This window comes from Schistocerca nitens, chromosome 3 (genome assembly GCF_023898315.1).
Source record: "Schistocerca nitens isolate TAMUIC-IGC-003100 chromosome 3, iqSchNite1.1, whole genome shotgun sequence".
In the NCBI taxonomy this organism is placed as follows: Eukaryota; Metazoa; Arthropoda; class Insecta; order Orthoptera; family Acrididae; genus Schistocerca; species Schistocerca nitens.
Genome location: NC_064616.1, coordinates 246759285 through 246775886, shown reverse-complemented (window position 1 = coordinate 246775886; position 16602 = coordinate 246759285). Strand labels below are relative to the sequence as shown.

The 16602-nt window shown below is 36.2% G+C and overlaps 1 protein-coding gene across 1 annotated transcript in view; it reads right to left on the bottom strand.

Annotated features, from left to right (window-relative positions):
* LOC126248203 (uncharacterized) overlaps nt 1-16602 on the bottom strand; it is a 988540-nt gene that overhangs the window by 86504 nt on the left and 885434 nt on the right. The window contains exon 20 of the mRNA XM_049949008.1: nt 12219-12390. Within this exon, the coding sequence (XP_049804965.1) occupies nt 12219-12390 (172 nt within the window). The remainder of the gene's footprint in view (nt 1-12218; nt 12391-16602) is intronic.

Sequence of the window (16602 nt, the reverse complement as noted above, 5' to 3'; positions counted from 1 at the left end):
CGGTATATGTTACATTGCATTTAGGAACTTTCGGGTAATTGAACATGTATCAATAATTACAGATTTCTGTAGTTGTATATATACGTTTGGATGTAGCTGTATTGCCTTGATGTACTGGTGGATATTGTGTGGTATGACTCCTGTAGTTGACAGTATAATTGGTATAATATCAACTTTATCCTGATGCCACATGCCCTTGACTTCCTCAGCCAGTTGGATGTATTTTTCAATTTTTTCTCCTGTTTTCTTCTGTATATTTGTTGTATTGGGTATGGATATTTCGATTAGTTGTGTTAATTTCTTCTTTTTATTGGTGAGTATGATGGCAGGTTTGTTATGTGGTGTTGTTTTATCTGTTATAACGGTTCTGTTCCAGTATAATTTTTATTCATCATTCTCCAGTACATTTTTTGGTGCATACTTGTATGTGGGAACGTGTTGTTTTATTAGTTTATGTTGTATGGCAAGTTGTTGATGTATTATTTTTGCTACATTGTCATCTCTTCTGGGGTATTCTGTATTTGCTAGTATTGTACATCTGCTTGTGATGTGATCTACTGTTTCTATTTGTTGTTTGCAAAGTCTGCATTTATCTGTTGTGGTATTGGGATCTTTAATAATATGCTTGCTGTAATATCTGGTGTTTATTGTTTGATCCTGTCTCACTGTATATATTTCCTTTTCTTAGCCATGTGTTGGATGCGTCTTGATCGATGTGTGGCTGTGTTAGATGATACGGGTGCTTGCCATGTAGTGTTTTCTTTTTCCAATTTACTTTCTTCGTATCTGTTGATGTTATGTGATCTAAAGGGTTGTAGAAGTGGTTATGAAATTGCAATGGTGTAACTGATGTATTTATATGAGTGATTGCTTTGTGTATTTTGTTAGTTTCTGCTCGTTCTAGTAAGAATTTTCTTAAATTGTCTACCTGTCCATAATGTAGGTTTTTTATGTCGATAAATCGTCTTCCTCCTTCCTTTCTGCTTAATGTGAATCTTTCTGTTGCTGAATGTATGTGATGTATTCTATATTTGTGGCATTGTGATTGTGTAAGTGTATTGAGTGCTTCTAGGCCTGTGTTACTCCATTTCACTACTCCAAATGAGTAGGTCAATATTGGTATGGCATAGCTATTTACAAGTTTTGTCTTGTTTCTTGCTGTCAATTCTGTTTTCAGTATTTTTGTTAGTCTTTGTCTATATTTTTCTTTTAGTTCTTCTTTAATATTTGTATTATCTATTCCTATTTTTTGTCTGTATCCCAGATATTTATAGGCATCTGTTTTTTCCATCGCTTCTATGCAGTTGCTGTGGTTATCCAATATGTAATCTTCTTGTTTAGTGTGTTTTCCCTTGACTATGCTATTTTTCTTACATTTGTCTGTTACAAAAGCCATATTTATATCATTGCTGAATACTTCTGTTATCTTTAGTAATTGGTTGAGTTGTTGATTTGTTGCTGCCAGTAGTTTTAGGTCATCCATGTACAGCAAATGTGTGATTTTGTGTTGGTATGTTCCAGTAATATTGTATCCATAATTTGTATTATTTGGGATGTTGGATAGTGGGTTCAGAGCAAGGCAGAACCAGAAAGGACTTAATGAGTCTCCTTGGTATATTCCATGCTTAATCTGTATTGGCTTGATGTGGTATTATTTGAATTTGTTTGGATATTAAGTGTGGTTTTCCAATTTTTCATTACTATGTTTAGCTACTGTATCAATTTAGGATCTACTTTGTATATTTCCAATATTTGTAGTAACCATGAGTGGGGTACACTATCAAAAGCTGTTCGGTAATCAATGTATGCATAGTGTAGCGACCTTTGTTTGGTTTTAGCTTGATATGTCACCTCTGCATCTATTATCAGTTGCTCTTTACATCCTCGTTCTCCTTTGCAACATCCTTTTTGTTCTTCATTTATAATTTTGTTCTGTGTTATATGTGTCGTTAATTTCTGTGTAATGACTGAAGTTAATATTTTGTATATTGTTGGTAGGCATGTTATGGGGCAATACTTAGCTGGGTTTGCTGTGTCTGCTTGATCTTTAGGTTTCAGATAAGTTATTCCATGTGTAAGTGTATCAGGGAATGTGTATGGGTCTGCAATGTAACTGTTAAATAATGTAGTTAGATGTGAATGTGTATTATTATTATTATTATTATTACTATTATTATTATTATTATTGATAATCCACAAAAGGCTTTCAAAAATATAGACTGGTATAAAATGGTGAAAACTTTAATGTGTTTAAGTTGGGTCAGCATGACAAAAAAATAAGCCAGCACCTTTACAGGAATCAGACAGCAGATGACAAATAAAAGATGGTGCAAAATTTGCAAGAGGACGTATAGTTGCTTGGCAGGAATAAAATCATTCCCAATTACTCTTGAACAAATACACTGAGGAAGCAATAAATGAATGAAGATAGGTATACTGAAGGAATAGCTATACATGGAGGAAACATAAAAATGTTTGATTTGCACATCATATAGCAGTGTTAGCCAAATCTGAAAACAATGCCCAAAAGGTAGTAGAAAGCATGAAAATGTATTTCTAGAAAGATATAATATGAAAATAAATAAGAGGAAAAAGAAAATCCTTGTATGTAGTAAAGTTCCAACAGCAGCAAACCTACATCTAGATGGAGAGAATCTGAAGCAAATGACAATCATTAAGTGGGGACCCTACCTGGGTAGCAGAATAAAAGAGACCATTCTCACAAGCTAAAACAGCACTCAATAGCATCAAGATGCTACTAACACAAAAAATATTAGTATTAACACAAGAAAACAGTATGTAAAAGCTTTTGTTTGGAGTACTGCCATGGTAGATACCTTCAGGCCAATGTCAATCATTCCAGTCTTCACTAAAGCCATTTAGACTGCAATTGAAGACCAAATATCAAATTACTTTGAAATTAATGAACTCTTCACAGATGCAAAGCATGGTTTCTGGAAGGACAAATCTACAACAGTGGCACTAGATCTGGTTACTTGGATAAAGCATAGTTTCTGTGACTTTCATAAGGGGTTTGACTGCTTTCTTCATTAGGTACTCCTAAACAAGCTCAGTAAATATAGAAATGGAGGCACTGTTCTGGCAACCCTCAAATTTTATTTGGAAGACAGAAGGCAAATTGTATCAGTACAAGGAGAAATATCATGTGAATGGAAGTTGGAGTATGGTGTGACACAGGGATCGGCAATGGCCGCCCTCCTGTCCTAGTATTTGTAAATGATTTAAGCTCTCTTGGACAGTACTTACAATTCACAGATGACATAACTCTGTACTCAAAAGGCATTGATGCCAGCAAGGCCCAAAGAGAAGTAGATGCTTTGTTTGATGCTACAAAGGAATGGTTTGTTATAAACAAAATGAAAATAAATGAAGAAAAAATGCAAAAATTAGTATGTAGCCTCAGTGACAAAGGATACCTAAAAAGTGCATGAACTGTGAACCTTCTGGGGTTCATGGTGGATAGAAAACTCACTTGTCAATAACAAACTGCACATTTATGTATCTACTGATATTATTCAGTATTCCACAGTCATATCAGCTGCAGCCCGTTACTATTGGGTCACTCTACATGCTGCAAGGGGGGAAAAAAGGATCATAACATCAAGCAGGAAACTGGACCACTACAAACTTATCTTCACATGTCTAGGAGTGATGACAGTTTTCAGTCAATATGACCTCTCCTGTCTCACATAAATGAAAGAAAATTGTGATACATTCACCAACAGGAGTGAGGTCCAGAATTCTAATACACACAGTAAGGAAGACATAGACATCCCAAGGTGTCGACACTATATGATATGGGACAGTTTTCCAATAGTAGCTATTAAAATGTTCAACCATCTAAATACTAAAATACAGTCCTTGGACTTGGTAAAATTTCACAGAAAGGTGTCACAAAATCTATGCAAAAAATCACTGTACAGTTTAAATGTGTTCTTTGACAGTAAATCAGCAAATTGGACTCCATAAACTGTACATTGCCTTATGAAATGAAGTGAACATGTCTTTGATAAAAATTTCTCACAGTATATTTCATTAAGTGTTATGCTATGCTCCTGCAAATTTGTTCTGTATTATTATGCATACTTATGCTAATTTGTCTCTGTTTTATAATGCTTGTGTAATCTTAAGCTTGTAACACTGATGCAGTCTATCGAGTCCTGACTAGCGAACAAAAAAGATATGGTAATAAATGGTAGTAAGTGGTAGTAAATGATAATATGGCTCAGAGACATAGGCAGTAGTGGAGCCAGAATGGAAAAATCTACAGTCTTTTGAGGTGTAGTGTTGGTGAAGAGTTCTCAAGATTTCATGGACTCAGAGAATGATCAATGATAAAGCCTTTAATGACACAGGAGGGGAAAGATTGTTGTGAAGGGGTAGCTAGGGATAGAGTGACCAATGGATTGGATGACTACACAGGCACTGTCACTTCGTTGCAGAATTAACAGAAGGAAAAATATCTGGGTGGAATGCATGGGGAAGACTAAGACTCCTGTACATCGAACAAGTAAAACAAGCTGAAATTGACATACCGGTACTCTGAACTGAAGAGATTTGCAGAAGATATGGCCTGCTATTAACCCTAGCATTACCAACGTATTTTTTGTTACATGTAATACCAACGGGGGGGCCTCAAAGGCCCATAAAGAATACCACAATTTATTTTATCATAAATCAAGTTTATTTACTTCTGATACCTCTAATAACAATTCAAAATGCTTAGACATTGTTTTTGTATACTGGATAATAAAAGATGTCATTATAATAGGAATAAAATGAACAAATCACGAGATTCAGTTTATATATTTTTTGGAATAATGTTTCAAAATAGTGTTTTCTTATAAAAACGACTTTTTTAATTCGATACACTACATGAAGCAAACAAAATTTACTGTCTCATTCTGCAACGCATTTTTCACACAACACTGTCTTCCTGCAGTGTTTCCCACAGACGTGTTTGTGGCACTGAGAGCAGGTATCAGTTGACTTTCCCAGCTTGTTGTACTTGATCTTTTTAGATGCAGCTTCTTGGCAGCATAGGTGGCACCGTCCACGTGTTCCTGGTTCTGCTGTTGAGGATGATGGTTCTACAGAGCAGCTGAGCTTCCGTTGTGTGATGCTTTCCATTGCCATTATTACTGGCTTCTGAAGTCCATACAAATTTTGTGCCCATTTATCTACTTGAGATCTTATTAGTTCGAGACCTAAGTTAGTGATAAAAACTCTTCTGCGGTTTAGCAAATTCTTTTTCCAATTCGGAAAGTTGAGGAGGAAGAGTGAATATGCATTTATTGCTGCTATGTCAATGAGTGTGTAGAAGAGGGACAAAGGCCATCTTCTTGTTCCTCTCTTTGTGCTGTAGTGTCTTGCCATCTGGTCTATGGTGTCCACGCCTCCCTTTGTAGAATTATAAAAAAGATTTATGTTAGTCTTTTTTGAGTCTTCATTCAACACCCCTTCTGAGTGATAAGTTGAAAGCATCAACAGCAGTCATTTTGGCTTCTCGCGGACTAGCGTTGATGCAAGAGTAACTGGTGACCTCTGTGTCTGAGGGTCAGTATAAGCAAAGATGGAAGAGTGTAAACTGCGGCCAGTTGTAGTCTTCAGCTCTTCAGGTATGTGTCGTCTGTTAGACTGTAGGGTGCCAACAAGTGTGAGGTGAAAATCATTCCATAGAGTCTCAGCAAGCTCCACTGAAGTATAGTACCGATCTGTGGTAACATTACGGCCTGATTTTTCAATAGGTTTTATTAGTCTCTTTACAATTTCCATCGGTCCATTTGAATGCTGTGTATTTCCTGACTTGCCTGTATAGATGTCCATGCTGATCACATATCTAGTCTCAGAATCAGACAGCATTCGAATTAGAATGCCGTATTTTCCAGGTTTTTCTTTTAGAAACACCTTGAATGGACAGCAACCACAGAACAAAGACAACATCTCATCCACTGTTGTATGTAGACCAGGAATGAAATACAATGGAAGTGAAGAATTGAAGCTTTCAAAAATTTCCCTCATTGGAGCAAACTTGTCAGTCTGGCGACGAATTTCTCCTGTGTTCTTATCATCAAACCTCAATATTTTAGTCAATTCGAAAAATCGGGTCCGACTCATTGATCCATAGTACACTTGTCGGCCCTGAAGCAAAGACCATAAATCTTGGACAGGTATCTTATTGTCATGATTTGAACCCATGATTAGCAAGAGTCCTATATAACAAAATAACTCATCTTCATCTGTGTGCTGAATACCTAGTCGAGAAGCCTCTTCATTTGAGTGTAGTTTTATTAGATTCATAATTTGAGGTGTAAAAAAGAGCTCTATAGCCTCTTTCGGAGACGCAATTCTTCCTTGTTGTCCTAGCCCCATTCTTTCTTGCGCTATATTTTGTACAGAACGCCGATATTGTCGAGATGGCTTCGTAATATACTCTCGTCCACTTTTTGCAATGAATTTATCACATTCCGTATCATTATCATCTGGTGGATTGGCTTCAACCTCATCTTCATTCTCAGACGATGAATCAGTTCTAATTTCTTCCACATCATCATCCACTTCACTTTCCTCTAAATCTGATTCGTTCAAAACTTCTTCTAGCACTCTTTCAATGGAACTATCACGTAAACGATGTCTACTCATGTTGCTGGTTCAACAGCAGCAGAAACACTGAAAATAACAATGGTCCGCTTCATAATAATATGTCTGAAGGCAACAATGCCAAAATTCATTTCATGGTAAGAATTTGAAATGAGAGACTCAACCTCGTAAATCTTTCCTTGCTATTACCAACGGGTGGGCTTCTAAGGCCCACAGAGAATTAAATCAAGTAAATGAATTTTAATTACATTTTTATTCCAAAATTCTGTAATGACTCAATAGTACATTCAATAACGAACAATTACCTTTGCTTTCAAGTTCATATATCAAAGGGTGTGGATACAACATAGAAAAACTGAGTCAGTGGGCCTACGAGGCCCCCCCGTTGGTAATGCTAGGGTTAAATATAGTACTTTACTTCTTTGAATAATTTTCAATGCATGCAGCCAAACTAAGGTAACTGTGTAGCCAATTTGTACACATTTTACAATGGTTACTGATTGAATAGTTTTGCCATTCCACTACATGTTTGTGTTCTGGACATTCTGATTTCTTAAATTTTGGAAGTTTGAAGATACTGTTTTGTTTACATTCACAATAACATTTTCCAATCATTTCAACTGCTACTTGAAATTTCTGTTTTAAGCTTCTACAGTGTTTCATCATACATAACACCTCAAGAACCAAGAGGGAACTATAAGATTGGAAGACCAATAATGAAGTGCTTGAATTAAAAAGGGTGTAAGACAGTCTTTCACAAGTGTTCAATCTATACATAAAATTACTAATGACAGAAATAAAAGAAAGATTCAAGAGTTGGATTAACAATCAGGGTAAAAGGATATAAATGATGAGATTCACTGATAATATTCCTATCCTCAGTGAAGGTACAGAAGAATTGCAGGACCTGCTCAATGGATTGAGCAGCCTAATGGGTGCAGAATATGAACTGAGAGTAAACCAAAGAATGATGAAAGTAATGAGAAGTATGAGAAATGAGGATTGCAAGGAGATTAATATCAAAATTGGTGATCAGAAAACAGATGAAGTGAAAGAATTCTTCTACCGTGGAAGCAAAGTAACACATGTTAGACAAAGCAAGGAGGACATAGAAAACACACTAGCACAGTGTGGCCTTCTAGGCCAAAAGAAGTCTACTAGTATCTAACATACGTCTTAATTTGGTGAAGAAAGATCTGAGAACATATGTTTAGATAATAGCATTGTATGGCAGTGAATCATGGACAGTGAGAAACCAAAACAAAATAGAGCTGAAGCATTTGAGATGTGGTGCTATGGAAAAATGTTAAACGCCAGGTGGACTGATAAGATAAGTAATGATGAAGTCCTCCACAGAATAGGCAAAGAAAGGAACATATGAAACACTGACAAGAAGAAGGGACAGGGTGACAGAACATGTGTTAAGATGCCAGGGAATAACTTCCATGGTACTAGAAGGATGGAATACATTCAACAAATAAGTGAGGATAAAGGGTGCAAGTGATACTCTGAGATGAAGAGATTTGCACATGAGAGGAATTCATGGAAGGCTTCATTAAACCTGTCAGAAGACTGGCAAAAAAAGTAAACCATATTTAATGTTATGATAATAAGAATAATGTTTACTTAAATTTGGATTTTCATAAAACTGAATTTCAACCAAGTATCATTGTTCCTGATACCTACATGCCAGAGTATGTAATTTTATATGTTGTAACCCATAATACTGAACACTTTTGACAGGTCACGGCATACACCAGTGATAATTTCTCCATTATCTAAATTATGGAGCACTCTATAAAAAATTCAAATGTGTCAGTGCCAGCTCAGCAGCTTTTTCTGAAACTATGTTGTTCTGTGGAAAGGAACATATCACTGGTGTATGCCTTGCATTTAGGAGAGAGCGCTGTAGCTCAAGGACAGTGTACCTACAAACACGTGATGGTTTTCTGGCCAGTACTTCAGTCTAGTGACTAATTTTAGAATCACACGAAGAAATGCTCACTAGAGACAACATAAGCAGTTTCTGCCATTTTATATAGTTTTGTTATTGTTAGACATGAGGGCTTTATTTATTTATTTTCAGCATTTGCAAGTATCTTACATTCTAAACAATTAAGTCCTGCATAGTACATTCAAATACTGTTAATGCTTTAGATACAGAATATTTTGACAAGTAAAATGCTAAATATTTTTGGAACTATTTATATAACATTGTTAAGCCACTCTTCATTGGTCATGCACCATTTTATACCTTGAAACAGAAGGTCTTTTACCATGGAAAATGTGATACTTGCAAATGAACTGAGTTTCTATAATGTCTTAACAATTTTACCTGTCTTGAAAATGAAAATTTGTGTTCATTTCCAATAGATTCTATTTCAAAATGTATTTAATTTGTAACTGGTTTCTGATAACACTTCTCATTCATTTGATTTCACTCACTGTTTACTAGTGTGTAGTAGAGTAATAATGTTACGGATAGACTACTAAACACAGTATTAACAAGATTTTCTCAATTGTAATGCTTTTAAATTTGAATAGAATATTTATTCCTAGGTGCATGACCATGTTGTACCTTGGAACATGCTTTCACATTTGGTAAAACCTTAATTTTCTAGAGCATTTTTTGTAGTTTCAGAAAAAGACTACAGCACAAATAAATTGAATGTCATTATTTAAAAATGGGATAAGATAACATATTGAACTTCTATTACAAGACTAGCTAGAGGCAAAAGTCTGAAAAGTGTACCAAGCTACAACTCTGTCCCCTATAAAGGAAATTTGAGAGTCTGTCTTTGGAAAATATTTTTCTAATGTTTTTGAGAAACCAGATAATAATTTAACAAGCCTGAAATTTACTACATCTTGTTTATTCCCATTCTTCAATAGCATGTTTAGTTTTACTTTCTTTAAATAAAAAAGGGAAGTTACAGTTGACAGTGAACTGTTGCAAAATTGGAAGACCGATTTAGTAATGTCATCATAGTTTTTAATAATGAAATATGGGATGTTGTCTGTGCCTGAATAATATCTGGATTTTAAAGTGATAAATGTTGCTAAAATTTCTTCGTCATTATGTCAAATCAGAAGGAAGTAACCAGGGTTCTTATTTGGGGTTTCTGGTAACATATGGCTATGATTTACACCCAATGACTAACTATTCACTTATATTTGAAAAATGTGCTAAAGGTGACAGTTTCACCAGGAAAAGTAAAAGTAATTTTTATGTCATTATGATCTATCTGCACAATGAAATTTTGTTGGCTGTCTTCGCCTGTCTGCTATCTGCTGTACAGTTTTCAGTTTTCATGTCATTCCACATTATTCTAACATAATTTTCTTTGAGTCTTTTATAACCTTGTTAAGCATCATTTTGTACTTTTCTAAATGCTGGTGAAATTTATCAATGACTCCATGAGTTACTGAGATTTCATGGAGATTTCATTTTTGCATAACATTTATCAGCAACGAGTCAAGAGAATTTTCTGGGACTGCATGTAGGTTTTTATGTTTTGTCTGGAAATTATATATGAATGTAATGTACAAATATTGCTATAAAATGTATAATTTTTTCACATGTCTATATATTTCACCCAGTGTTTCCTTTCTTAGTAGCTGCCTGAAATGTTGTATGTTCTGACGCCTGACAGATCTGACACATGGTGGTGTCTGATTTTGGTTTGTGGACTAATGAACTATACCTAATAACCACTGCAGCCTGTAATGATGTTTCCAGCCTCGTAATCATACTGTCTGAATTTACGAATACTTGATCCTTAATGATTTTATTTGCTAACTTTCTCTGGAAAACTTATAGTGTATATAAATTATATGTCTCATACAAGACATTCAGTCTTAGCATGTCTTCAGAGTCCTTACTGAAGGCTCCAAGGATTATTATTGGTGCACTAAATTTTCAGTCCAGTTAAAGGGATTTTCCACTTTGCTGTATATAATGAGATGTTACACATCCATAATGATTCTTCCTTGTGATTAAATACACAGAACAAAATGTACAAACAAATGAATGACTTTATGTTTAAACTGTGCAACATGTGCTGAGTTAAGCTATTAGTACACAAAATTAAATTCAGCATCTTCTATAGCACAAATGGCCCTGTTGTCATTCTTGCCATGATATTCACTTCATCAGTGATAGAACTGATTGTGAAGAACTTCTATTCAGTAACCTCTTATGGTTTGAAAATGGGACTGAGTGTGAATCTAGGTTTTGAATGATTGTATTTGAGAAAATATTCTTATTCCATTACCACTGGTATTCAATGATTCTACAAATTTGGCCATGAAGTAAATTCTTGGTCATGAAAGCTAATCAGTTGTTGCAGGTTTCTCAAGGATATTTTCTGCGTATTTCAGCCCGTGTGTTGTTGCAGAGTAATTGCATTTCACACTTCCTGGCAGATTAAAACTGTGTGCCGGACTGAGACTCGAACTCGGGACCTTTGCCTTTCACGGTAGAGCACTTGCCCATGAAAGGCAAAGGTCCCGAGTTCGAGTCTCGGTCCGGCACACAGTTTTAATCTGCCAGGAAGTTTCATATCAGTGCACACTCCACTGCAGAGTGCACATTTCATTCTGGTAATTGCATTTAATTTGATTTTTTCACTTAGCTTTGGATCTCTATTTCATGGAAAATGTTTTTATAACAGGGCACTTGTCAGTAGTATGCACAGTGTGTGTTGCCTAGAAACGAATTATTTACTTTCACTCACGGTACTTCCTGTTGACAACAGCAATGTCCTCTTCTCTCTTCACCCTCAAGCCTGCATTCAGTAGTGTTTGATTTGGCCTCAGGTTCATTTTTTGGCAGTATTAGTTGTGCATTAACACTGATACATGGAAGTGTGAATAGGTTTACTGTTGAAGAGTTGTATATCATATATGATTTCACTTAATACAAAGGAAAAGTGACTCAGTTATGCCGTTCTGAGCTGTTCCTGCGGGAATGGCAACCACATCAAGAAGATACTTTTGCATCTGTGGATTGTTGTATTACTTTATGTTTTGTGTTGCAGATTTTGTGATTGTATATTACAGGCATTTTACTGTTGTATTCACACACATACAAAGGTGATTGGAGTAACAAACAAATAAGTCATAATTACTTCATTATGGTGTAATGAGCCACCAGAGAGACCAATTATCCATTATACCAAAATCCTTAGAAAGTATACACAAACAACCTCCAAACTTTTTATGTTGGAGTTTGGTAAAATCCATTTTCTTTATGTGTAAAAATAGAGAAATTCATTTTCCAAAATATTTAATCCAGGAACACTACATGTATTGAGATCTAACATGTCATGATCCTCCAACTCTTTGTTACATATAATATTTGTAAAATATAATATTTCACCCTGTAGAGTCCATTTTCTTAATGTATAAAAATAAAGAACTTCTTTTTCCAAAATATTTAATCAAAGAATGCTGCATATATTGATATCTATCATGTCATGACCCTCCAACCCTTCGTAAAATATAATATTTCACTATGTGTTCAAGGATTTACATAAAACAACAACATTGCAACAACATTTTATTTGGAGGAACCTTTAACAGAAATGAATACTTACCCCTGTGGCTGCTGTGAATATAGACTCCTCATCCAAATCACCACCGCTTGTTGGTGTACCCCATACATCATCACCTGATGTTTCACATTCTTCACCAGAAGATGTAGCTGTGAGTTCATGAGTGCACATCTCAGCTTGCTGAGACTGTTCCTCTGTTGCTGGTCGCAGATACCTGTATATTCAAAAATTTCTGTCTAGCAAAAATGATGTGGGTCTCATTACACTTCGAGCATGCTGTAACTAGTATCAGAAGTATTAAGTAAGTGTCTTCCCACAAAGGAACCAAATTAATATTAGATTGCCATTAGAAGCACATCATTAGTTGTACTTTAAAGATGGTGAATTTTTATTACACTGCTTTGATATGTCCTTTGACATAAACTGAATGCTGGAGAAATGTAATCATGAAACTAATTAATCACAATGATTGATTTACAATATATAAATAGATTTATTCATATGCAATAAGTAAAGAAAGGCACAATAATGTCATAAATGCTTGTAGCATGTAGTCAATATTACAAACATTAAAGAAATAACATTAAATCAATGTGTAAAGAATGGGAAAGGTAAATGGTCATGGCTTTGTTCAAGAAATCATCCAAGCAGGTGAATGAAATTATTGAGGAAATCCACAGAAAACATAAAATAGGATCAGTTTGTTCCCAAAACCTAGGCCATAATCTTCACTAGAAGATGGAAAGAGTGACACTTGTTGAAACATTACACCATTTTAATGAACTCACATGGCTGGAAAACCTAGAACATTACATTAGTCGAACTCACTGAGAATAACAAAAATATCAGATAATGCATTGTTTGTGAAGACAGTTTTGTAATGGTCAGCATATTGTTAATAATGAAGAGTTCACAGTGCAATTATCCCTCATAGATATTGGTGCAATGGAGCAGGTATAGCGGAACGCTTTGTAGACTCTTGGTTTTCTGTCTATCCATTAATGGATGTTGGTGATCACGTTATGCATCTTTTTTCTTTGAACTGCAGTATGCAATAGTTGATCTACACTTAGTAATCCTGTCCACCACTTTTGTTTATCTAACCAGGATATTTTTCTTTCCCCTTTCCTTCTTTTACCTCCTGATCTTCCCTTCTGTTATCAACTACAGAAGTATATATGTGGTGTTCCATATGATATTTTCTAGGTATGCAGCTTTTCTTCTTTTAAACATAGTTCATATTTCTTGCTGTTTGCATATTCATCACTATACTTTGGTTTTAGATATTCTTGTAGTGGAATAATAATTTAATACTACAGAACTAAGTAGGAATTTTGCGTCATCATTCTATTGATAATTGTATGAAATTATAAACAAGTACCAGCTTACCAGCTGTTTTGGAATTTTTGTTCCAGGTATATGCCAAAGAACCTTAAACCCAAACAAAAATTGAATGCAAGGAGAATACAAACATGTCTGCACTAGCACCAAGAATGTGCCAATAGGGTCTTGGAGAGAACTGATGATGAAATGCATGTTGCTCACTCCATACTGCAAAATGAGAAGAAGTTGATGCAATGGTGTCATAAATATCAAATAGAATTCAGTCAGGCTGCAGCTGCATAGAAATTTTTGTGCAATATCCTGCTCATTCGCTTCTTGGCTGGAGCTGAACTGCAAAAACATTTCTAATTTTGTAAAACACTGCTGAAATTTTGATGGACCATTCATAAGAGCTGTTGGATGCTCACTATAGTAGTTTGTTTGATCCATAACAATGCTTAGCCACATGCAACTCAGTGCACAATACCTGTGCTGCATGAGATGTTCTGTGATATTCTTGCCCAGTAATTCTGTACTTATGATGCTGTCATCATCAATTTTTGTCTTCACTTATGTATATAGAAATCCCTTTGGCAGATAGCTTAATGTATAACAGTCTTTTTGTTGTGTCTGCTTGCAACTCTGTGTGTCACCTTTATAGTGAATAGCAATCTATCCTTTCCATAGTTTTTGAAAAATCTCCAATAATGTTAGTTTCTCTCACATATACCTTCCTCGACAATAAATAAATGTCTTACTTCTTTTTATTTTGAGAAGGCAACTGATATGCATGTGAAAAGAAAGGACATCTTATCCAGTTTTCCATTTATCAACTACAAGGTACTGCAGATACAAATTTGTACCAAACTGTGCATCGGATACATAAAATCAATATTTATTTTTGTATATAAATGATTGTCGTTTAGTCTATTCTAAATGTTCTGATATTATGTACTGAATCCATATCAAAAGATAGTAGTTTGCTGTGATCAGAACAGAAATTCTATTATGACAGTTCCAGAAACGCAGTCCTATTTACTGCAGTCGAAAAAATGCAGAATATACTGTGAGCAGTTGTAACAGTCTCAGATCATGTACATTCAGTTTGAATGGCTTTGCAATTTTGTAATTCAAAATGTTATGCAGCCTGCAGAAGGAACACTTCCAAGTATCATACAGTTAAAGTTGAGATGAAAGAAGAGGGTACAGATGATATGAAACATGAAATTATTAAAGTGTTTAGGCCTCAACCTGTACTGCACAATTAATTCACACTCATCAGATGGTGATTGTTGTTGTTGTGGTCTTCAGTCCTGAGACTGGTTTGATGCAGCTCTCCATGTTACTCTATCCTGTGCAAGCTTCTTCATCTCCCAGTACCTACTGCAACCTACATCCTTCTGAATCTGCTTAGTGTATTCATCTCTTGGTCTCCCCCTACGATTTTTACCCTCCACGCTGCCCTCCAATACTAAATTGGTGATCCCTTGATGCCTCAGAACATGTCCTACCAACCGATCCCTTCTTCTGGTCAAGTTGTGCCACAAACTCATCTTCTCCCCAATCCTATTCAGTACCTCCTCATTAGTTATGTGATCTACCCATCTAATCTTCAGCATTCTTCTGTAGCACCACATTTCGAAAGCTTCTATTCTCTTCTTGTCCAAACTATTTACTGTCCATGTTTCACTTCCATACATGGCTACACTCCATACATATACTTTCAGAAATGACTTCCTGACACTTAAATCTATACTCGATGTTCACAAATTTCTCTTCTTCAGAAACGATTTCCTTGCCATTGCCAGTCTACATTTTATGCAGATGGTGATAGGTTCTCCATATTGCAAATACAAGGTGTTTCAAAAATGACTGGTATATTTGAAACGGCAATAAAAACTAAACGAGCAGCAATAGAAATACACAGTTTGTTGCAATATGCTTGGGACAACAGTACATTTTCAGGCAGACAAACTTTCGAAATTACAGTAGTTACAATTTTCAACAACAGATGGCGCTGCGGTCTGGGAAACTCTATAGTACGATATTTTCCACATATCCACCATGCGTAGCAATAATATGGCGTAGTCTCTGAATGAAATTACCCGAAACCTTTGACAACGTGTCTGGCGGAATGGCTTCACATGCAGATGAGATGTACTGCTTCAGCTGTTCAATTGTTTCTGGATTCTGGCGGTACACCTGGTCTTTCAAGTGTCCCCACAGAAAGAAGTCACAGGGGTTCATGTCTGGCGAATAGGGAGGCCAATCCACGCCGCCTCCTGTATGTTTCGGATAGCCCAAAGCAATCACACGATCATCGAAATATTCATTCAGGAAATTAAAGACGTCGGCCGTGCGATGTGGCCGGGCACCATCTTGCATAAACCACAAGGTGTTCGCAGTGTCGTCTAAGGCAGTTTGTACCACCACAAATTCACGAAAAATGTCCAGATAGCGTGATGCAGTAATCGTTTCGGATCTGAAAAATGGGCCAATGATTCCTTTGGAAGAAATGGCGGCCCAGACCAGTACTTTTCGAGGATGCAGGGACGATGGGACTGCAACATGGGGCTTTTCGGTTCCCCATATGCGCCAGTTCTGTTTATTGACGAAGCCGTCCAGGTAAAAATAAGCTTCGTCAGTAAACCAAATGCTGCCCACATGCATATCGCCGTTATCAATCCTGTGCACTATATCGTTAGCGAATGTCTCTCGTGCAGCAATGGTAGCGGCGCTGAGGGGTTGCCGCATTTGAATTTTGTATGGATAGAGGTGTAAACTCTGGTGCATGAGACGATACGTGGACGTTGGCGTCATTTGGACCGCAGCTGCAACACGGCGAATGGAAACCCGAGGCCGCTGTTGGATCACCTGCTGCACTAGCTGCGCGTTGCCCTCTGTGGTTGCCGTACGCGGTCGCCCTACCTTTCCAGCACGTTCATCCGTCACGTTCCCAGTCCGTTGAAATTTTGCAAACATATCCTTTATTGTATCGCTTTTCGGTCCTTTGGTTACATTAAACCTCCATTGAAAACTTTGTCTTGTTACACCAACACTGTCTTCTAGGCGGTGGAATTCCAACACCAGAAAAATCCTCTGT